At 35.3% G+C, this 25766-nt stretch overlaps 2 protein-coding genes across 53 annotated transcripts in view; one reads left to right on the top strand and one right to left on the bottom strand.

Moving 5' to 3' along the window:
• Positions 1–25766, top strand: part of ank2b (ankyrin 2b, neuronal) — a 243298-nt gene that overhangs the window by 99188 nt on the left and 118344 nt on the right. For 35 of the 52 annotated variants that reach the window (XM_087259217.1, XM_087259207.1, XM_087259212.1 and 32 more), the window contains exon 1: positions 7608–7997. In XM_087259217.1, coding sequence (XP_087115343.1) covers positions 7869–7997 — 129 coding nt within the window. In that variant the 5' untranslated portion in view covers positions 7608–7868. 52 annotated transcript variants of the gene reach the window in all.
• The window catches only part of LOC147843211 (uncharacterized), a 501869-nt gene that overhangs the window by 403818 nt on the left and 72285 nt on the right, over positions 1–25766 (bottom strand). The window lies entirely within an intron of this gene.

Genomic DNA, 25766 nt, shown 5'->3' with positions numbered 1-25766 from the left:
TTTAAATAGAGAGTTCTTATAAGGGTCAAAAATAGACCTGAAAAGAATCAAATACTTCTATATTATTAGTGTTTTATTTAAAAAAAAACTTAATAACATTATATGTGGACCCCAGAAATCAGTAAAAATGTATATAAAAGCTAGTTCATGACCCTTTTAAATAGCAAATATATTTGTGTCAATTATTATTATTATTTTTAATTCTAAGAGCATGTTGGTATGTCTGTGTGTTGCTGTGTATAATTTGTGTGTAATAAGCAGAGTGTACAGAATGTGTAAGCAGAATTACTCAATTATGTATTAATGAAGGGTGTCACGATCACCTCACACTAAGAAGGTTGCTGGTTCGAGCCTCGGCTGGGTCAGTTGGCATTTCTGTGAGGAGTTTGCATGTTTTCCCTGTGTTGGCGTGGGTTTTCTTTGGGTGCTCCGGTTTCCCCCACAGCCCAAATTCATGCGTTAAAAGTAATTGAATAAGCTAAATTGGCTGTATAATGTATGCATAAAACATGTGCTGGAAAGGTAGGCGGTTAATTCCGCTGTGGTGAACCCTTGATTAATAAAGGAACTAAGATTAAAAGAAAATAAATTAATGAATGTATTAATAAAAACTCACTATGAATAAATGAAAGTTTAATAATGTATAAATATTTTGCTATAGAGTACAACTGGTTCTTAAAGGGAATGTGTGATCCGGATTGCTTAATAGCACATCAGTCCTAAAAAAATACCTATGACTCATTAAGCGAATAGGTACAACTATGTAAACTAAGAAAAATGGATTGGGATATGCACATACCAGCATCTGCACCTTGAACTTTAGGCCATGAGCTTAGTTTGTTAAAATAGGGCTCTTTGACTAAGTATATGATTCAAATAGATTCAAATTGCTGACTGTAGCTTTGTATTCCCTCTTTTTAATTTCCAAACAATCTTCCATTATACAGTATCAGGGGCAATTAAGGGAAAACACTGGCAGAATGACTTGATTATGGCAACTGGCCCATATATTTTCAAATCTTGTGATAACAGAAATATTTAAATCATAGTGCACAGGATTTCATATGTCATAAGAGTTGCACCACATTGCATCATGTGCATTTACTGCTGATACTTAAAATGTAATAGTATTAATGTAATATTAAAATGTAGGTATATATTTATCAGATGATTCTGCATCTGAGTTCACATACATTTGAATACATTTTCAAGTAATTATTCTGGTAAACTTTAAATAGAGAGGCTAATAAATAAATGCACCTTATCTGTGTGTAGTGTTGATGTGATCAACGTATTAACATGGATGTAACCCCGCCTCATACAAAATGTGGAAGATATACTTTGATTTACATTTTTTTAATGTAACGTTGGTTATTGGATGTTTAGCAGCAGTTTCAAAGTGACATTTTCAGTGAGTGGTGCTAAAAGCGTAATCAAACAAATGTGGTTTAAACATGTACTGCATCATTTTAGTTCATAAATTAATTCTCTAGTGAATAAAAAGGTAAATGCACATTTGAAAACAACACTACAACACTAAAGCTTTCCAACAGTGTTTAAAAAAGTGAGAAAATAATGCATTTGCTGATGCAACCTTGTTATTTTTCCTTCTAGATTTTAAACAGCTTTGCATCCCAAGTTCAATTCTGTCCTGAAAAACTGTTAGAAAACATACAAAAATGTAAGGATGGGGGATGCAAACATTAAAATCATGCACAATCATGGAGAATAATTCAGCAGAGCATACAGTATGTACAGGTAGGCTCTGTTCAGTATAGGTTTATAGAGTTTGTATTAAGGGATGTTTGAGCTTGTGAATAAAGAAAAAACTGGACTGCTGACATGTAAAGCCACGCATTTCCTAGTAGTCATGTGTAAAAAAGGTTTGTGTGAGGTTGCTGTTAGCTCTGGCCAGGATTTCCGAACATGTGCAAGTGTGTGTGTGTGTGTGTGTGTGTGTGTGTGTGTGTGTGTGTGTGTGTGTGTGTGTGTGTGTGTGTGTGTGTGTGTGTGTGTGTGTGTGTGTGTGTGTGTGTGTGTGTTTTAGAAGGACCAAACAGATGGCATCACTAGTGTAATCTGCGAGTCTCCCCGTCAGCCTACTGACACACTCGAACACTTAAAAACCTACAAATACACTCCTACTCGAAAACACACACACACTTACAGTACTGATCATCATCTTAGCTCTTTTAATCTGGATGTCAAAATAAGAATCTGATGTTATTATGTACCATAATATATTCGGTGTAATGAAGCTATCAGTTCTTGCCTTGATTTTTTTAAAGCCAAAGTGAATTTTTAGACATATGCTATGGCATACGCACACAGTGTGTGTGTGATGTGAATTCAGCACTATAAGCATGCAGTGCAATATTTTTGCTGAGCATTAAATGTATGTTCAGATCACATATGTGCTTTGAATTGTTTTTGCACTACTTATGTAGTTTGTCCACAGAGTGTTTAAACAGAACCAGGCCATTGTTTTACAGTTTGTGACAGAACGCAGAAGAAAAAGAACTAACTACTAGAACAAACTATACTACAGTATGTATACTTTAAATCAGTGGTTCTCAAACTGTGGTACGTGTACCACTAGTGGTACGCGGGCTTCCTTCTAGTGGTACGCGGAGGAATGAAAAATGCCATGTACATGCTACATATATTTCAAAATGTATTAAAAATTATGTATATAATGTGCCATATATGACATATAGCCTATATTTCAGAGGTAATCTGCCACGTTTGTTTTACTGTGCAGAGTTATAGCTGCTTTACTGGGCCTACTGCGCTACTGTATTTCAATACTGCTCATTTTGGTGGTACTTTGAGAGACAATTTTTTTCTGAGGTGGTACTTAATGAAAAATTTTTGAGAACCACTGCTTTAAATAATTTAATATTATTCCTCATAATGGTATGGCCACAGCCATATCACCCTGCAGCCTAAGACTGAAGCTAAGCAGGGCTGAGCCTGGTCAGTACCTGGATGGGAGACCACATGGGAAAACTAGGCTGCTGCCAGAGAGGCCAGCAGGGGGCGCGCAACCTGTGGTCTGTGTGAGTTCTAATGCCCCAGTAAAAGCAAAGCCTGCAAAGGGGACACTACACTGTCAGTGAGAGCCATTTGTCACATGAGATGTTAAACTCTGTAGTTATTAAAAATCCCATGGCACTTCTTGTAAAGAGTAGGGGTGTAACCCTGGTGTCCAGACCAAAGTCCCTCCATCGGCCCTTATTATCATGGCCTTCCAATCATCCCCATCCACTGAATTGGCTCTATCACTGTCTCTCCACTCCACTAATAGCTAGTCTGTGGTGATTGCACTGGTGCTGTTTTCCTTTGGCTGCCGCCGCATCATCCAAATAGATGCTGCTTACTGGGGGTGATGTGGAGAGACCCCACCTTCATGATTGTGAAGCACTTTGGGTGTATGACCATACACAAAATATGCGCTATATAAATACACATTACATACCATTACATAAGTTTATATTTATAACATTTTAGCATTTATAATTTAACCAATAGAAGACTGCTGATTAAATGAAGTCTATATTAACAATTCATTTACAATACAAAGGTGGGACAGAACAACACAGAAGTGGCATACAAGTATATTTTCTGACAGTTAATGAGGTTTAGGGGTGGTATGAGTTCAATTAAAGTCACAAATTAATCTGGGGATGGTTTTAAACATGAAAATGTGAATATATACATATATTAAATAATTAAATAACTGAAATGATACTTAAAAAATCTAACTAACACTGCCAGTAGGTGACAGCATGTCCTAAACAGTGTGTTAGTCTCAGAGCTTGTTATTTCCCTAAACCAAAATAATCTGACACAACGGTCTGATAACATTTTTCTTGCGTAATATTTTTGTACATGAAAAGATTCATTAAAGGAAAATGTTTACAAACATTAATCTAATATAAAATTAATATAAAGTAGTATATCAGGGGTGTCAAACTCAGTTCATGAAGGGCCGCAGCCCTCATAGTTTAGTTTCAACCTTCCTTCAACATAGCCTGCAGGTTTCAATTCAAACAAGTTGTTTGGTCAGGTGTGTTAAATTAAACTAAACTGTGCAGAGCTACAGCCCTCCTTTGCAGAAATTTGGGTACATCACTGACACTTTAAGCATCTCACACCCTCGCACAAGATTAAAACGTGATAATAATCATAATTGTGTATATATATATATATATATATATATATATATATATATATATATATATATATATATATATATATATATATATATATATATATATATATATACAGTTGAAGTCAGAATTATTATCCCCCAGAATTGTTAGCCCCTGTTTTTTTTTCTCCCCACATTCTGTTTAACAGAGAGATTTTTCTGAACATAATGGCTTTAATAACTCATCTTTAATAACTGATTTCTAAAAATTTTTGCCATGATGACAGTAAATATTTGACTAGATATTTTTCAAGACACTTCTATACAGCTTAAAGTGACATTTAAAGGCTTAACTAGGTTAATTAGGTTAACTAGGCAGGTTAGGGTAATTACGCAAGTTATTGTATAACGATGGTTTGTTTTGTAGACTATCGAATAAAAAATGCTTAAAGGGGCTAATAATTTTGACCTTAAAATGGCTTTTATAAAAATTAAAAACTGCTGTTATTCTAGCGGAAATAAAACAATTAAGAGTTTCTCAAGAAGAAGAAAAATAAGAACAGAAATAGAATAAAAGAAAATAAATTCAAAGGGGGGCTGATAATTCTGACTTCAACTGTATGTATGTATGTATGTATGTATGTATGTATGTATGTATGTATGTATGTATGTATGTATGTATGTATGTATATATATATAATGTTTTGTCAAAACTGTCATTTTTATCATACCAAAGGTTAAAGTTAGGTATTTAAGCATCAGGATCAAAACCTGTTACTGCCAGATTTTTTTTTCCAAAGTCAGATGCACAATATTTTACAGAGGTGCCTGCCTTATAAATCTCTATGCAGGAAAAACCCTGACCCCCCTGAGCACATTCCTCACACTGGTTCTTCTATATGATTTTCATAATCACACACAGTAGTTGGTCCCACTATATTGAAGAATGCTGAATATTTTTAATAGATTAAAACTTTTTAAACACACTAGTATTCTCTATGCACTTATGTAGGAAACTGTGGGCTCCTAAACATAAAATATATTAGTCCATTTGGACACAAAAGTAATGGTAAATGACTCATTACATAAATAATAATAATATTAGCAATATAATACATAGCATATTATACAACATACAGTATATGACCAATCTTCACATGATCCCTTTATTTTCTGAATTTCTTCATTGCTAAAAGTATGTTTTTTCTTTTTTTACTCAGATTAAAAAACGACTGTATTTCATCTTTATATATTTTAGCAGGACCAACATTAAATTCAACATATTTTATTATGTGGTCATGTACACTATGTATTCTAAATATCGCAATCATTAATTTCGCCAATGCTTCATTGTATTGTTTGAGATACACAAATATTATCCAGCTTTGGAAAACTGCTAAAAAAATTTTAATAATTAAAACATACAACTTACAATATATATGGAGCAAAAATATTTTTTATACTAGTACTATAAATTGCTCATACTCAAAGCAAAGACAAGAATGTTTTATTATTTAGAATACACATTACACTTTAAGATTGTGTGATAAATTAATTTTATTCAAATAACAATTTGTCGGGATGTGGATTGTGATCTGGAATGTTGATTTTTTATTTTTTTTTAATTGGCATACCATTGTGTTGAAGAGTAGATGGAGTAGGTATGAGGATGGGGATAGACTATCTTTAAGATGCATGATCAAGCTATGTGCATAGTGTTAAAAAACTTTGTGTTAAAAATCTATATATTATACTTTATTCTATATTCCAATTAAATTGTAATTAACATTGTAATGAGATGGGTGTGGCTGTCAGTGTTAATGGAAGAAATACACTCATTACGATCTAAAACCATCTTAGAACCATCTAAAATTGGCAACCTAAAAATGTATTTTTTTAAATAACAATGTTAATAGACAATTTTGTTGAAACTGATGCTTGAAATTTGTTTAGATTGCGGTTAAGAGCTCATATAACCAGCAGATGGCGCCACAATACAGTATTTTAGATGAAAAACTAAATCTGTGTAAAGCCAGTGCTCTACAGTGAGACTTTGAGCCGCTCATGATGCTCTAACAGAAAATACCTTGATCTGAAGGCAGTAATACGAGACTGTGGTTTAGTTTGGCTTGGGCTGGTTTATAGTGTCAGTTTCAGAAATCTACCTAAAGCTTTGAAATGCATATTTTAGTTTATATGAAGACACAAAAATTAATTAAATTGAAACACAAATTGAACACAGGATTAAATCTAAATTGCACAGCCCATTTTGGTCACTGTCTTTAAAGCAAAGTATGTTTGTTCACCAATATAATCAGCCAACTCATGCTATTTACATTTCTTGCTTCTATGTTCAATATGACAACAGGTTCACTGTTCATACCTAAAAATGTTAAACCTTTCGGTTTAAAAACAAGTAAAAATTGTTGAGCCTAAAAACCAGAAACCTTTTACATACTTTATTTCAGAACTTGTGTGCTTCACACACACATGCCCACATCAATGAATACTTTTTATAACATACAGTAGAAGAAAAGCATATTCTTAAAATTATACAACATAATGCCATCAGAGATCACTCATACTATTAAATAAAAGTAAAATTTTCATTTTGCAGAAGGACACAATATATGAAAAAGTGTTAAGTCTATAAGAGTCTTTGTGTTTGTGTTGCTATGGGCTGTTGTTAAGGGTGTTACATAATGATCAACAGAGCTGTTGAGTTAAAGGGACATTACTGTGTTTTATTGTGGAAAAAAGTGTCAAAGCATTATTATCATTCCTATTTACCCTGTCCTCAGAAACCAATAGGACATAAGAGCTAATTACAAAGGATCTGGGCAGTTAAAATAGCATAAAAACACACAGCGGAATGTAAAATGATTGATTTCTTTTATTAAAAAAAAGGTTTTGAGGATGTCTCTATATCTAAATCATTGTCACTTTAACATTTTGTCACATAATACCAGTGTAGGGATTTGAGTGGTCCCAGTGCCATCAATAAGTGCTGTGAAATCCACCATACAGAAGCGGATTGCACCAATGTCTCTCCTAACGGGTGGGAGGGGGATGTGGGAATGCCGAGGGATGGGAATTGCAGAACTGCGCGAGGCGTCTTTAATCTTTTATCTCCCCCTCCTGTTTTTCTCGCATGGCTGCACCCTTTTTCCCATTCCGAGCAACAGTGAGCGGTACAGTATGCAAACCACACCCTTCCACCCCCTCCACCCTGCCCAGAGACCCCTGAAAAAGCGTGATTGGTCAGGAAGTCGTGTTGCCTAATGACTGATTGTGCCACAAGCCACAGCTAAGCGGCTAACAGCAGCTTGGGGACACACGGGGGGATGGTCTGCCCTATTTCCCTCTTCCTGTTTACCTTATTTATTTTATGTAAGCCCATACACTTCCCCCGCCCCTTCTCTCTCTCTCACACACACACTCACACCTTAAATGTAGTTTCCCATAGAGCTGGAGAAGGAGGATGCTGGTTGCTACAGCCTTCCTATTTAGACCTGCCGTGGGAGGAGTTGAGTGCCGCCGCTTCTCTCTATTCTCCTTTTTCTCTCTCTCTACCTCCATGCGCACTTCCAGAGCTGTGACAGTGGGTGTTACTCGTCTGCCCTTGGGCTTGAAAGTCACCCAAGACCCGTTTCTTCTTCATTGCTAGCATCATTTGGTTTTTTCTTATTGCTACTGATACTGAGGGACCGTTGCTATGGCGCACGCTGCAGCAAGCATCAAAAAGGCCCGAGTGGAGATGGAGCAGGCTCCCGACCTGAAAGCGTTGGAGAAAGCCCGTGAGAAAAGAAGGCGCTCGCGTGAAAGAGCCGAGCGCAGGCGTAAGGTAATGCAGGCGCCGCTATTTTCCATCTCACCTTATCTCCACCAGAGCACCAGGGACACGGGCCCTCCTCCACCCTTTCATCAAACCATTCATCAACCATCCATCAACATCAAGATGCAATTGTCTGAGAGGGAAGAACGCTATCATTACAGGAGGCTGCGTGGATCCTTTAAATAAATAGTTTTTTTGCTTGTCAATACTCTGTATTGTGTGTTCACACCACTCTCTGATGCATGTTATCCACTAAAATGGTAGACCTAATCGTTAAGGTCTTTAAAAGCCATGTTTTAACCTTTCAAGGTGTGATGTCACACACGAATCATTTGTTTTGAGCAATACTTCAGGTCATACAACCTCATCTCTTTCACATTCTCTAAATTTGCACACACATTTAAACGTTACCTGCATTCTAATGCACGGCATCCAGTAATAATCACTTTATGTGTATTGATGCGGCACATGTTTATAACCTAATGTATTTTTAAAGTATTCACCGAGTGTTGTTTTGTTCTGTTTAGGGCACCAAAAGGCTCTTTGTTTGTAGTATAGAGCGATAAAGTACGTATCTCAGTCCTGTTGTCAGAGCTGCAGACTAATTGCGCAGACTTGGCTCTTTTATAGTGTCTGGGTGTATCTATCATGCATTCTGAATATGAATACACAGGGGAGCGTCTGTTTCAAAGTCATAGGGTGTACAGATTTTTGAGTGTGAGTGTTTGCTTTAAATTATTACTGATATTTTTTCTCCAGGTAGACCTTCAGATATCTGCAGATTATAGAATTTATAAGTACTGTGAAAGCTTTATGTTGACACATGTTGTACATGTTAGGACAAGCTGTACATCTTCTAGAACATGACTGTGGTATTTGAAATGCTTTACGATGAGTGGTCTGCTGTACAGGCCATCAGTCTTGATGAAATGTTCATAGCAAAAGTAATTGGTCTGCAAACAAACTGCATCATAAACAATTTCAGGAAGTCATAAAAATGATTAGTTGCTTCTCTCTCTCTTTTTTTTTTTTTTTTTTTGCTTAATCATCATAATCGTTTGTATAATTCATTTCACAGTGTTAGGTAAGGGGAATGGTGTGAAAGGATTTTTACATTGTGTTTATCCCATATTATCATTGTTAGAAGTGAACCTTTTATCTTCTACAGTGAAATGCTTCATATATTTAGTTCAAAAGTGCCTAAGAGGTTTAATTATTATCCAGGGCTAGAGCTACTCTTGGGTTGCCAAATGAGTGCAGTGAAATGATGCAGTGCTAGAATGTTCTGGTTAGATGCTTAGCAATTGACATCCAATCACATGCATCATAGTCCAACACAGGCTCTTCGCAAATATGTGCTTCAGCCTACATTTTTGTTAAGACACAAATAAATGCTGCAACATACACTGTAAAACCCAAAAAGTTAAGGTAACTCAAACCATTTGAGGAAACCAATTGCAACAAACCATTTAAGTTCAAAAACAAATCCTAGTGAGTACTGTGAACTTAATCCATTTGAGTAAACGAAGCAATTCGAGCGCAGTAAAACCTAATACATTGAGAGAATTCAAACCAACTGAGTACTGTAAAACCCAATAATTTAAGGCAACTCAAACCGTTTGGGAAAATCGATTGCTACAAACCATTTGAGTTAAAAAAAATCACCTATGAGTACTGTGTACTTACTCTATTTAGGTTGAAGTAATGAGGTATTTAATTAACTCATTTCCTTCAACACTGAGTTTAAAACTTTCAGTCAAATCTGAGTTAACTTCACTGATTTCATTTGATAAAGTTGACTCTTGGGTTTTTACGATGTACATTTGACTGCAGTTTCATAGATCAAATGAATGCTATGTGTATGAGGCAGTATTTTAGATTTTTGTTCCTTTTCACACTAATGCTATTTACAGGGGCATATTCAGGGCTTGACATTAACTTTTTCGATCATCAGCCACTGTGGCTAGTAATTTGCCAACAAGCTTTTTAAACACTCGTACACATCACATCACACTAAAGCCCTCGTCAGATAGCCTGTGTCTGACTGTGCGATGATCATTCTCTCATTTGGTATTCACCTGCTTTCTTTTGCTTGCGTGAAAACAGTTATTTAAGATAGTCTCGCTGCTTCTCGATTCTAGGATTATATTTGCCCACATATTGGGCCATCCTTATTGTCAAACCCTGCTATTACAATAAAGCATTTTTTAAACAGCTAAAGTGGCTTGTGGGAATGGCTGTCTAACCCACCACAGCTGAAATCTACCCACATTTGCCGTGTGTAATGTCAAGCCCTGGGCATATTATTGACAAGGATTATTTTTATGTAGTTCATTGCACAACAAAAAATAAATACCACAAAAAAACAAAAAAAAAAAAAAAAAAAAAAAAAAAAAACTCAATCATGATTTGCAATCAAATACAACTCCATATGGACAAGTTTTCTTGTATGGTAAGTTTGCTCTGTAGCTCGCTTTGTATGGTGTTGAACTTGGTGTCTGATGGTGTCTGAATATAAATTCAGGGTAAATCTATGTGAAAATGCACTTTTCTCTTGCTTTTGCTTTGGAAAACACTATTGGTTGTGTTAAGGGAAGGGTTTAGTTCAGTTTTAGTTTCTCATGGACTTGTAGAAGAAAGACGTGTTTCTGAAACATAACAAAATCCACTCTAAAGTAATGTATTTCAGATTCTCAAAAATGTAAGATCAACTTCAAGTAAACTTTCATCTGAAACATAGCAACAAAACATAAACGGAGCAATGTAATTTACATTATGCATGAGGCACATGTTTTTAATGAGCCTGGGTTGTCATATTCACAAGTTTTTGAAAGTCACAAAAGCAACTTTAAAAAGTATGAACAGCATTTCCGCAATTTGAGAGGAAAAATGCGTGAAAAGCATCTTATGAATAGTTGAATCGTTGAATAATTGTATATACCAAATAGGTATAAAATAACCAAGGGTTAACGAGGTCATGTGTGGAAAATGTTTTTGCTGTTTTAGCTTCATGTTGCCCGGGCTGATCTTCAGGATTTGAAATACACAAACATACAATGAACACATAAATGAATACAATACTTGTAAAACAAATCCTTGCTTTGTTACAAATGGGATAAATTCACCTTTAAATGGCAGTCAAAACAAATTGAAATTGAAATGTCATTATAGCCAAAGCCGTTTCAAATGATTTTTCTTCACATTAAATAATTTTGAAGAACAACTTTTCTGCTTATGGTTCCTTAAGCAATGTTAATTTGTGACCTGTGAAGCTCTTACTGTTCGACAGGGACACCCAAAGACAGTACTGAAGGGCCAGTGTCCTGCAGAGTTATTTCGACGACATAATCATGTATACAAATAAAATAAAACACGAGAGTCTAAAAACTTTTGTAAGATGAACTACTTTCTTTCACTATTTATTCATCTGCAGCTGACATCAGAACAGCAGAAGCTGTTACAAGTTCACCGTCACTTTAGAGCTAGTATTTGAATAATACTCTAGCGCAATGTCTAAAGTGAGACAAAACAGGTGATTTTGCTGGCAATTTAAGATTATAAGGCTGAACGGCATAAAATGCCATCTATCTAGAGATATTTCACAGTATTTCTCTGTTGCAATCGAGATACCACAATGATTAACTCAAAGCCAAAGCAACGCAAACACTGTGAGATTATTGTTGTGTTTGCTAAAATGCTAAACACATGCCGGCATTTCCTCTTTTTTTTTTTTTTTTTACTGAACTAGTCTGCAGTAAGGAAAGCCAGAGCCGCATTAGAAACAAACAGATGGCCAACCGAAAAGTAACTCAGGATTACACAAAGAGTGGCCAACACAAAATACATATATTTCTGAAATCTGAGTCTCATCTCACACTCAATACACTACAATTATATGCTATAAATACAGCGCTACAACATACAAAAGAGAGAGATCAACTTAGAATATCACTTCACTGTTTAATAATGATTTGATCAGCTGTAGTTAGAAATTACGCAGTTTTTCTCTTCTAAGGGCTTATTATGTGTTTTTTTCACCATCTTGTGGATAAACAACATCAACCATCAATAACAGGCTAATGGCCGCCGACGCGCTGCATCTCAGAAATGATAAATATTTAATAAATAAACGACATAGTTCCAATCAAAACAACTACATTCCCAAAAAAGCCTCAAAAGTACATTATGTTGTCCAACAGCTGCAGAATTTGTCAAACTGTAGAGTGCCTTCTGCTTGTTGCTGTATGTGGGCATAGTAATACAGAAGGTTGAAGTAAGGGTGCTGTTATTTGTAGAATATTGCACGGCTATCAGCCAATAAGATTCATACAAGCACACTTTTTCAGCCTATTCCAAAAAATAAAAAATAAATAAATAAAATTCAGTCAAATGAAAGAAAAGCTTTAAAAAGCAAAGACACTGATATTTTGCAGCATGTACAGTATGATAATTAATATTTACTGTTATTATAATTATTTTTTCAGAATAAGATAAATAACTTTGAGAATACTTTTTAATTTTGATATTTTTGTTTTCGACAGTCAAAATTCTGAATAGCCAACTAAGATATAATGAAATTTGAAAAAGAAGAATAAATTCCTTTTGTTATTTGTATATTAATATCAAGAGCTGTATCTCTGATAATACTTATTTGTGAATAAGGCATGGCTGAAATTCGTTACCATTGTAATATAGCACTGCCTTTGTTTTGATTAATTTACATTCTGGATAAGTTTAATTTCTGAGAAAGTGAATGTGTTAGATTTATAATATAATACAGTGATGTGCAGGTAACTTATAATTACAGAATTGTTCTGTCTGCATACATACTGTAGTTGAAGAAAACTGACTCCGCTGTGTGGTGGTTGGCTTTTTAGTGAGATCATGTGTTGCTGTTATGTTCATTCAGACTTAGTATTTGTTGGTCTCCCGTGTATAAAGCTTAAGGCTACAGGCTTACTTCAGAACTTGATCACAAAGACCAAAACTAATTACCCACAGTACATTGCAAGAGGAAATTATAATATTAGTTTTCATGTTTGTCTAGTGGTATAACATTCATCATCAGCTGCTTTCTGCTTTGTATCAACATGAAGGACGTTCATGGGTTTGGTGTATTAAAATATGTTGCAGTGCAGATGTCTGAGTTGCTATGGAAACATAGGCCCAGACACTTTATTTGCTTGATTCTTTTCTGTAGTACTGATAAAATGACTTCAAAGTATTACAGGCAGAATCACTCCCATGGAAATCTAGTTTCTACAATTAATCTGGCAGTGATAACAGCCATTAGACCTATTAAATTAAATGATGGCATGGCTATTCAGGTTATTAAATACAGTATATGTCTGTTGTCATTCTTTTAGAGTACATTTATTTGTTAAAAGGCAATGCTCTGGATCTGATATGTCATAATGCTACGCTACAGTATCATGGTGCTAATATAAAACATCACTCACTGAACGCAACATATTGTTTAAATAGTCTTTTTTCAATTCACTTCAATTCAATTCAGCTTTATTTGTATAGCGCTTTTACAATATAAATTGTGTCAAAGCAGCTTCACATAAATGGTCATAGTGACTGGATTAGGGTAGTTCAGTTTTTAGTGTTTAAGTTAAGTTCAGTTTAGCTCAGTTCAGTGTGGTTTGAAATCATTACTGAGAGTCCAAACACTGAAGAGCAAATTCATTGATGCGTAGCTTTACAGATCCTGAATCATGCAAACCAGTGGCGACAGCGGAGAGGAAAAAAAACTTCACCAATAGGAGAGTGAAGAAAAAAAAAACTTTAGAGATCCAGACTCAGTTCGGCACGACCATTTTAATTTCTCCGCTGGCCAAAAGTCTTGTGCAGAGCTGCAGCCTCAGCGGTGGGGGCAGGAAGCTGGCCTCAGCGAAGACTCATCTGTCCCTGGAGCGTCACTGGAATCAGTCTCATGCTCTCCACTCCCCCATGACCAACAGCACAGCAGCTCAGGATACGGCCTGGTCCCGGATATGGAAACCTTGGGATCATCTCGTCGCTGGTCTTGGATCCAATCAGTGACTCTGCATAAACCCCGGGATGAGTATCCCCAGGTGGAAATGGAGAATAAAGAGAATATTTAGCGTAGCTGCTGTTCATAGTGTATATAAACAAGATGTAGAAACTTGTGGAAACCCGCTAAGTGATGCATTGAGTGTATGCTTTACTAAACAGATAGGTCTTTAATCTAGTTTTGAACTGAAGAGAGTGTGTCTGAGCCTCGGACGTTATCAGGAAGACTATTCCAGAGTTTAGGAGCCGTAAAGGAGAAGGCTCGACCTTCTTTACTCGACTTTGCTATTCTAGGTACTACCAGAAGTTCTGAGTTTTGAGATCTTAAAGAGCGAGCTGGATTGTCGCGAGACAAAAGGTTGGTTAGATAAACAGGAGCTAGATTATTTAAAGCTTTATAGGTGAGAAGTAATATTTTAAATTCAATATGAAACCTAACAGGCAGCCAGTGTAAGGAGGATAAAATTGGGGTGATATGATCCTATTTTCTAGACCTGGTAAGAACTCTGGCTGCTGCATTTTGTACTAATTGAAGTTTGTTAATAGAGGATACTGGGCAGCCAGCAAATAGAGCATTACAGTAATCCAGCCTAGAAGTCATTAAAGCATGGACTAGCTTTTCTGCATCAGAGATTGATCATACTTCGTAATTTAGCGATATTTCTCAGATGAAAGAAGGCAGTTTTTGTGGCATGGAATATATGGTTTTCAAAAGTTAGATTGCTGTTTAACATGACACCCAAATCTTTCATAGTAGAGCTAACGCTAACTTTGTATCCCTCTAATTGTAGATTGAGTTGCGATATCTGCTGTGTACAGGATTTAGGCCCAATAAGTAATAATTCTGTTTTGAGTTTAAGAGAAGAAAATTGTTGGTCATCCAGTCTTTAACATCTCTAATACACTCAGTTAGCTTAGACGGTTAAGACATCTCATCAGGTTTAGTTGAAATATATAATTGAGTATCATCTGCATAACAGTGAAAGCTGATCCCATGTCTTCTAATAATGTCTCCCAGAGGTAGCATGTAAATTGTAAACAGCAAAGGGCCTAAAACTGATACTTGAGGCACCCCATAATTTACTGGGCTGACTTGTGAAGGCTGTCCCTTAATATTCACAAACTGGTAACGGTCAGTTAAGTATGACATTAACCATTGTAGTGCTTGTCCCTGGACACCTGTAGACTTTAAGCGATTTATGAGGATATTGTGGTCAATGGTGTCAAATGCCGCACTAAGATCGAGTAGAACTTCAGCAGCTAAGAGTAAATTATTGGTTATTTTCACTAATGTGGTTTCTGTACTGTGATGAGCCCTGAAACCTGACTGAAACTCTTAAAAAATATTGTTTGTCTGCAGAAAGGAGCATAATTGAGTAGAAACAACTTTTTCTAGTATTTTGGACATAAATGGAAAATTTGAAATAGGCCTATAATTAGCTAAGTTGTTGGGGTCCAGTTGCGGTTTCTTAATAATAGGCTTAATAACAGCTAGCTTGTAACAGTTTGGAACATGGCCTATAGATAAAGAAGAGTTGATAATGTTAAGAAGAGGTTCTCCTATAGCAGGTAGCAATTCTTTCAGTAATTTTGTTGGAATTTTCCTCATGCCTTACTCCAGGTATAAATCCTTATTAAAGATATTATTTTTAAAGATGCTATACTAAAATATTTTGCTTGTAAAAAGTGCACTGTTATGTCTTTTAAAGCAATCATACTTTTATTTTCTCTTCTCCAATAATGTATGTGGAGGGAAAAGAGTCACCTTTTGCTACACCAGAGAGTGTTGCAACCATCTGGCAATGCCATCCTGGCAATTGCATGGAAACACATGAAATAAGAATACCTCAGAAACCCTAAAGCAGCTTGTTGTATCCACCCACAGCACCCTGGTACTGTGGCAATGCATTTCTACAGACAGAGACAGCTAGATTCTTTTTAAAAGAACACGTGAGTTGAATTAAATGTGCTATGATGCATTTATGTAATCGATTCTGTTTCTGCTTGGGCATAAAGTTGCCACGTTTCGGCACAAGAGGAGTCTCACCCCACTGCCCCCTGCCATATGGTTTACAACAGATTAAGGGAGTTTGTTGTCTGTCCAGACCAAAAGATTACATTTTCTAGTTTGGATGCGGCAGGGGTGGGAAATTGAAATGAAATCCTCTTCCTGTACAGAATTGTGAGGTTTGCTAAACGTAGAGACATACAGTAGTGCTTGTGGGAAGTCTAAAGCCCTGGTCAGATCACACGATTTCGGCACGATTTCCTTGAAGTACAGTAGGGTGGGGATAAACGGCAAATGGGTGTTGTGACACAAGATTCAATCATTTCTACTTGTGTAATGTGGCTTAGTTCACGACAACCAATACCATGTTTACAACGCCCTATGGCTCATCGCAGAAAGTCTAGCATGTTTAATTTTTACAATAAGTTAGTCAATAGGAGCACATCATTTATTAGTTATATCCGCAGGTGCTGCCATTAATACATGGCTCAGGCCAAAAAATAGGCTGCATAGATCAAGGTGGATGAGATCAATCATTGATTATGTAAACTTTAACTACTTTCTCTAAAATCTTTAGGTGTTTTAAGCAATTTTATATGACAGAGTGCCACAAATATGCTGAAATCTCCATTCTCACAAGATTAGCTCTCATCCTTTCAACCGAGTTTGTTCTTTCGAGGTAATTTGGAAACACGTTCAGTGCTGCTAATACATTGTAAAAACTTGTCTAAAATGTTTAATAGCCTATCTCTAAAACTGTGAATATTTCACTATCATTTTATTTATGCTAGATTTTATTTTAACAAACCAGTTTGTGCTTCGTGGCTGCTGCATGACTGATTTTGAAGCACGCCACCTCAGATTCGTTATCTGTATTTATCTTGCAGATAACTGACAAACAAAAAATACATTAAAATTAAGACTTTTAAACAAATTATACCAAATAAAGTTTGTTTCAAAAATATATATTTTTTTCCAAGAAACATATACAAATTATATTTTAGTTTAAGCCCGTGGGTGGATGATTTGTTTTGCTCCGTGAAAAATAGTGATTTAGTTAATGCTTCACTGTAATTGTTGTATCACTAACGTCTGTCATAATTTTTTTTTTTTTTTAATATGTCAGTATTTTAAAGATTATGTCTTGAGCATCTGATTTTTTCCTTGCTGCTGATTTTCATTGTCTCATTCGCGGCAAGTTTAGGTGAGGGATTGTTTAATAAGCAACTCTGGCAGGAAAATATAAAAAATTAAAAAATATATATCTTAATATTAAAAAGGAAAATAAATGTTTGTAGCCAAGTTGTCTGCAAGCATCAGAGTATTGAGATTGACATAACATAAATAAACATTGAAGTTAAGATAAGAAATATTGATATAGCAACACTTGTGACTCGGGAAATAACGCTCATCGTAGACGTCACGGGATAACTGATCTTGAAGGAATATGCAGTCTGGCACATTTGTTACCCACGACAAGTCAAGATTTTATCAAGTTAAAATCGCATGATCTGACATAGTGACTTTTGTAACTGACAAAAAAAATTGTGTGATTCGACCAAGGCTTAACTGAAATTGCTGGTATACATGGACTGTTTAGAAATCGTTTGTCAATGTGTTAGCAAGCTTAGAGCAAATCAAGTGTTCTAAATAGGCAAACAATGAGGACCTTAAAGGGATAGGCAAACCTCAACATTTTAAATTACAGTTAAGTTACTTACCCTCAGGGCATTTAAAATATAGGGGACTTTTGTCTTTTTAAGTACAACATTAAAGAAGATTTTCAGCTGAATCTGTGGTCCTAAGTGATTCACATAATGCAAGTTAACGATTACCTGTTTTTGACATTCACAGTGTAGTGAGTGTGAGCTAATGGTTGATTGATGACATGAGATTAAAGATGCACATTTTTGCCAAAATGATTCTTGTTCGTGATTGTCCAAGAGGTAGCAACAGTTATAAATTACACTCGCAGACTTGAATATATTGTTATAGTTGAAATTGTGCATTAGTGTGTGCACCAAGAACTGTTCGACCAGGTTTTTGTGATAAAAATGAATAGTTTTGTAAATAATGTTAGATTACTTACAAAGACTGTTCATTTCACTTCACAAGACATCAAAATGTTGCCAGGAGCCTTTGCTTATGATTTGGACGTATATGGTAATATGGGTTTAGTTTTAGTCTAACCATTGACTGCCATTTTACAAATCACAAAGGACTACAGATTTAGCTAAAATACCTATTTAATGTTGATACATCTTGAATGACTTGAGGGTTTTCATTTTGTGGTTAACTGAAATGGTTGAGACCTTTAAATGGTCTCATTGTTAAATGCATAATAATATATTTAATTAAATGGGACATACTTTAGGTAAACAACTTAAATGTGTGTTGTTTAGAAAACAAGGAGAACAAGGCTATTTTGCCTCAGTGCAAAACCTGGTGAACATCCACACACTCACACACAACAAGAATGGCAACTTATTAATTCTGAACATTAAATCAATACTTTGATCAATACACACCTATTTGCACTGTGTGCTGTACTGTGAATTTTGTCAAATAAATGGTAACACGGCACTAACAATTGCATATTATTGCAACACACCTGCCAGGATACGGTTACGTTTTATGCAATAAAAGTTCTGTAAACATGTAAATAGTATTGAGTAATGTCAGCAAGTAACCTTGAGTGTTTTCTACCAGCCCACCCTCTCACACAACCACCTCTGACATCATGAATACTCAATTATGCTTGTTTGTTTAATGCTCATTGGACAGAGCTTCTTCTGTTAACATAATCCTCTCTCGCCATTGGATCACAGGCAACTGAGAAGAAGCCCCTGCAATCGCCCACCTTGATTCCCTGTTTTGGCAATGCCATCCTCCCTGTTCCCACATCCCAAGCATACCACCTCTGACATAGCTGGGGTGGTGGGTGTAAAAATAACCGGGGCTCAAATTAGCAATGAAGGCGAAGCATTAGCACCCAGTAGTTAGCAGTGGTTGAGCTACGCTGGTTATGGGTGGGACTAGTTGTCAGTTTAAGTGACAGTTAACTTGTAGGATAGTGTGGTGTGATTCTTTGTGGCCCAGAAATGAGAACCCAAAGGAAAAGTCTTATTTGATTGCTTTGTCCGTCTTTGAATCTCCACCATGGGCAATGCAGCAATGCGTAAGACACATAGAGTGGAAGATCCTGAACAAGATGATATGCTTCCAAACTTTGAGTCAGGACAAAGCGAAAGCATGGACTCCCTGGTAAGAGTTTATATTTTTGGATACATATTTTGCAGTGATGGAGATTGTGCATGGAATTTGTTGAGTAATCTGAATCTGAATTATTCACAATTAGCACCTTGAGGTTCTATATACATTATATTTTACTGCAAATCTGAGTATGGTGTTTCCTTTGAAGGTTTAGTCTTTTGTTTTTAAATGAACTACAGTATAGATTAATGAAGGTGATTTATACAGTATGTCCATCCTGGGGTGGATCCATTCCCAGAAATATCACACCAACTAAAGTTGCAAGTTACGTCCTTACCAACAAGTTTTGTGAATTGGTGTTACTCAAATCTATCGTTGTTACATATGCAACAGCAATTGTAACTACGGTTTTACAGCTGTAGTTAGAAGAATAGTTCCTGGTTGTATTCTATACTGAATTATCCACCGTGCCCTATTCCTTTCCAAAATTTCACTTAAATTGATTTTAAAAAAGTTTTCTCTCTCTGATTTAATGTGATTTGCTGTTTTAAAGTAATGTTTTACAGATCTAGTTTAATGATCTTCAGATTTAATTAATGTTTGTAAAAGCACCAAATGTGGTTTTTACCTGAGTGTTTCAAATAAGTATGCAAGGTAAACAAACACATTTATTTTCTTACCCAACATCATACTGGATTAGAAAAAATGTGCCTGTGCACGTAAAATAACATAATTTTTTACAAAAAAAATTATATATATATATGAAGTCATGAAGTCAGAATTATTAGCCCCCCAGTTTATTTTTTCCCAATTTCTGTTTAACGGAGAGAAGATTTTTTTCAACACATTTTTAAACATAATAGTTTTAATAACTCATTTCTAATAACTGATATATTTATCTTCATGCCATGATAACAGTGAATAATATTTGACTAGATATTATTTATGATACTTCTATACAGCTTAAAGTGACATTTAAAGACTTAACTAGGTTAATTAGGTTAAGGCAGGTTAGGGTAATTAGGCAAGTTATTGTAAAATGATGGTTTGTTCTGTAGACTATCAGAAAAAAATAGCTTATAGGGGCTAATAAATTTAACCTTAAAATGTTTATTTAAAAATGTAAAACTGCTTTTATTCTAGCTGGAATAAAACAAGTAAGACTTTCTCCAAAAGAAAAAATATTATCAGACACACGTTGAAAATTTCTTTGCTCTGTTAAACATCATTTGTAAAATATTAAAAAAAGAAGAAAAAAATTCAAAGCGAGCGTAAGAGTGGTTGAGATCAAGCGCATCAAATGAAAAGCAAATGAGAAGCATCTTGAAGTGGGCAGGGCATATCAGATACTAGAGACCATTTGATTGGTCAGGATGTGATGAGAAACTGAAGTATGAGGTAATGTGGAAAAAATATTGATTAATTTAGGTGAAAGTGACATGCGAAAAGCTTTGGATGTTGATATTTTTTAAAGGCAGATGTTGTCACTGTTTTGTAGCACACTCGCTTATAGATGTCCTAAAACTTAAATACATCATAAAAAAGTGTTTATTTTACCCATTTAAATAAAACTTTATTTTTATTTTATTAAACTTTATTTTTTCCACCCTGCATAGGATGTTAGTTCTATTTACAATAAAATATACAGTGGACTGTTTTGCCTCTGTGGCCCAAGCTGTGAAAATCAGACCCAGCGCTTGTGCTTAGCAGACTACATGGATTTTTGTTCTTCATGTTGTAAGGTTTTAAAAAGGCTGTTTCCATGGCAGCTATAATCCTGGTGTGACCTTTATATGAAAGTGAGTGGGATCAAAATTGTGATGTCAATATAAAGTAGATAAGTATGCTTTAGGTATTTTGAGGAGTCATATGCAGCTGCTGAGAACATGAATGACAGCTGTTAAATACTAATTTGAGACAATATATAGTTGATTTGTTTTGTGGTTTGTCTGTTCCATGTTTTATGCATTATGAATTATTGGGGTGAACTTTTGCTTCTAATAGTAAGGATAAAATCAGATGAAATGGATGAGATGAGATATTGGAAACATGTAATCTCTGTTGCATGTCGACTGAGTGTTGTGCAATATTCCAAAAGCAATTGGTGTACGTTAGGAAGATTGGATTGATGAACTGCTATTATTGGATCTGCTTTGCCTCTTCCTACAGTTTATGAAGTATTATAGGAATACAGAGTGAGCCAGACATGGATACAAAGCATTAGGTGAATTAAAGCTCTTGCATCATGTCGATTTAATTTTGTGGGTGAGTAGTCTGGACAGAATCTACACCCATGGAATTCTTGCAAAATTGTTGAGATTTTGATACTTTTACTTTACTTAAAGCTGAAATTTATTTTTAAGCCAAGTTTCAGGTCCATACCCTGATCTACTAAAAACTTCTAGCAGTGTTGAGAAAATATTCATGTTAAACAAAGTGTTTTATCTTGATCCAGGATGGTTTATGCTGGTTGTGGATGGTGTAGTTCTAGTTTAATTGGTTAACCAGCAGAGTTATGCTGTTTTCAAGTAAATCTCAACTGGTTTACACTGAAAAATGTATGGTTCTACATATTCTATTTATGTTCTCCCAACACAAGTTAACATAACTTATTTAAGTAGATTGAACATAAAACAGTTAGGTTTCCTCAAAAAATCCCTAGACTTGGGTTGTTTAAGCTTATTTTAGGTAGCAGTTTGAACAGGCTGCCAAAATGTTGTTTTTTTATTGTAGCTGATTCACCAACACTACTTTCCTTTTATGCCATGTTTACCATTTTATACCTGTTCCTGTACCACATAATAGACATGCTGTCCTCTCCATGTGCACCAGACACTTTGCTACACTCTGTTAAAAGGACCTAATAATAATAATAATAATAATAATAATAATAATAATAATAATAATAATAATAAACTAACTTGACATGGCATTGCTGCTCTCTTGGGATTTGAAGTGCTTAATCCTTATTTGTAAGTCGCTTTGGACTAAAGCATCTGCTAAATGAATACATTTTATGTTGGTGTCCAGCAAACCTGTATCCCATACTGAACACATGGAAGTCATTCCTTACACTGGTCATGAGCAATGCTGAAATTTTCAGTAGGGATGACGAAGCTATAGTCTCAATCTTTGCTCTGGGAACCATGGTTAAATGCGTGACCAAGACATTCTCTTCATAGGTTCCCTAGATGCTGTCACTTATACAGTAAATATAAGAACCCTGTTCTACTGCTGCAAACTACTATTGAGAGTTTATTGGTTAGGTAGAATATACATAGACTGATATGCAGGAAACCATTGTACCACACACTTTGAAGGCAGGGGTAAACTGTAACTGTCAGAACTTTTACAATGGTTTCTTTTCATTTACACTACAGCACCGTTCTTGTTCAGTTAACACCTTCACAGTACAAAGCTCTTTGTGGCAGAGGTCAGCCAGGAGGACAAATGACTACAGCAACACAGACTTGACTGAGATATGAAATGAAAGTAAGCTTAGGTTTATTACTGCATTAATAAAGTCTGTAAAACTACTGTTTATTTTAAGGGATGTCCCGCCAACAACTAAATAATTTAAGTACAAAGTACTTAATATTATCCAAACTCAGCAAGCCTGTCTAAAATGTCTAAAAATAGGCCAAAACTAGACTAGTCATCAAATAAACAGAAACGAATGACTACACAGTCTGTCTAATTTGTCTGTTTGAGAACTAGTCTAGTTTTGGGCTATTCTTAGATGTCTATTAGATTTTCAGTGACAGCCCAAGTTTAGCCTTGTCTAAGCCAAGCTGTCTACGTTTAGATGTCTATTAGACATCTATTAAACACAAAATTGTTTGCAGGGAAAACCTCCTAGGAGTTTAAAGATATGCCCTGTTAAACATTCTAGAACTAGTCAATTTACTACTATTTCTATAGCACTTCATACAATTCATATTGTGTCAAAGCAGCTTTAATTAAATAAGCAATATAAGTAAGAAATTTCGCCAGTGCAATGCATTGTATGTATTCTTGCATGTATTGTTTTGTTTGAGCCAGATCAATTATGATTGGTTTCAATTCAATAGTGCATTTCTATGTGGTCATGTCATTGTCCCATGAACATTTCCAGCTTATCATCAATATTTCATAACTGTAACAAGTGACAAGTCAACCATAACTTAATCCTAAAACAGCTATCATAACATTATATATCAATATGTGGAACTTTTTGGATTCTCAGAAGCTACAGGAAAAAAAAAAGTAAAACAGGAAATACGTTGGGACCATTGTTTTTGTTTACTCAGCAGAATCCTCTGAGTACTCTTTTTTTGAGTAGTTCAGAAAAGAATTGGATCCCTCTTTAAATAAGGGCAAACAGATTGGTTTTAAATAAAGCTGCTGTTTGTGGAGTGGCTTAATAATCCTCTGCTGAGATTTTGAGAGATTCGATGTGTATTTCGGCTGATTTTATCTAAGGCTATGACTGATGTCAGTTGTAGTTTTGTGTTTCTCCTCTGTGTTTCTCAGTCATTACCTTATTAATCCTTTCATTGTCTCGTTGACTTGAGTAACTTTAACTCAATTTAGAGAGGGACCAAATACTATCTAAACTGAGTCAATTTTACTCAGAGTAAGGTGCCAATGAATTAAAACTTCATAATTTGGCTGAAATAGAGAGAAAAAAGGAAAAGCCAGGCTCAGTTAGTGACCATATATCCTCCTCTTCAAGTACTTGTACTTGGTACTTCAAGTACATGCTTCAAAGTAATTTTTATGCAGAACATAAGTGAGAAGATTGTCATTTGGATTGATCTGTGTAAAGTAAGACGACAGCAGGAATGACAACAACAATTGGAGGTCAGTTGGTAACATCAATTAACATCAATTTGCATCAGCAGAACATCATCATTAAGAGATCAACAATGAGTATGTTTACATGGACACTAATACTCAGATTTTATACAGATATAATCATACAATACTTTGATTAAGAGTCCATCATGTAAACAGCTATTTTTTGATTACCTTAATCCAACTAAAGCCATAAGCTAACAAAACAGAAATCAGATTAAGACATGTGAAGTATGCTGATTTTAGTCACATTATTAAAGTACAGTACAGACATGTAAACGCAACAATCAAACTATTTCCATTTTTTAGAACTTTTTGCTACATTTTGAATGATTGAATGAAAAGTTGGCAGACATGGCCTGTTGCCTGAGAATTTGTATCGTCGTTGTCTGTTTGCACGCATAGTGTGAGAAATTAACTGTTGCGTGAATGGTGAAAATGATGTTAATTGGACCACGTACTTTAAAATATAAGACAGGAAAATGAAAGGAACATTCAAAAAGCAACTCATGTAAACACCTTAATCATATTGTAGTCTTATTTAGATTAAAGCAAATGATTAGATTACTGATATCCATGTAAATGTAGTCATTAGCCCCTTTCACACCTATAGACCTTTCCGGAAAATTACTGGCAATTTTAAGGAAAGGGATCATGTGTGAAAATTTCCTTTTTAAAAATACCAGTAAATTCATCCCAGCAATTTTCCAGAAAGAGAAGTTGTAACATTACCGGTAATTTGCCGGAATGCTGCACTGTGTGAATGCAGAAGGAAAACTACCGGTAACAGCGCATTCACGCTTAGAATGTGCTGACGTGAAATGTCTACTCCATACCCTGATAATGATAATGTTTCTATGTTCTTCTGAATGCTAACTGTGTAAATAATTATCGATAAAATGCTTAAGATAAACCGCTATTTGTTTACCTTCAAGCTTTTCTTTAGTTGCTTGACGTGTGTGCACGTAAAGCAGCTGGTGAGCGCCAACACACACACATATTATGTACCATTAACAAAAACCTGACCCCTTCTGTGTTTACAAATACAAGCGCAGCCGTTTAGAAGTCATTCTAGTTTATGATGTCAGAATTTATCGGTATTTTGAGATGGATGTGTGAACGGTCTTTTCTGGAAAAAAACAAAATGTCCTTACTTTGTCCAGCGCTTTCTTGAATTTACAGATGATTTATAGTAATTTTTCGCATATTTACCAGTATCATTGTGTGAAAGGGGCTATTGTAGGTGTTCGGGTATGGTAAATGTTACAACTAGTATAGTCAAATAGTGAAAGGCAATTCTGACACGCCTGCTCTGTGCACTTTAGACCATGTGCTTACATTAAAAATGTTAAAATAGAGCCCAATGAGAGATAATCATAGTTTTGACAGGAAGTAAAGTCGTACCTAAAATATTTTTTGCTTTATTTTTGTATATACTGTATTTGTTGATGCGTTAAAAGTGTTGAATCTTTTCCTTTTAACCTGTGAACTGTGACATTGCTTTCCTGGCTAAAACTGTAAGTCTTTATTAAGTATAAAGCACTTTGGTTGCAGTATTCAAAACTGCTGCAGTCCACAGCTCTATTCTCATTACTTCCTGTGTCCTTGAGAGCTGCTGAGGAACAATCAAATAAGTTCAAGTCTGTCTAAGCCAGAGTGTTTGTTAGTTCTCTCTCTCTCGT

Source organism: Danio rerio, chromosome 7, assembly GCF_052040795.2.
Source record: "Danio rerio strain M-AB ecotype USA chromosome 7, GRCz13ab, whole genome shotgun sequence".
NCBI classification, from domain to species: domain Eukaryota; kingdom Metazoa; phylum Chordata; class Actinopteri; order Cypriniformes; family Danionidae; genus Danio; species Danio rerio.
This window is presented reverse-complemented; position numbering and strand designations above follow the sequence as displayed.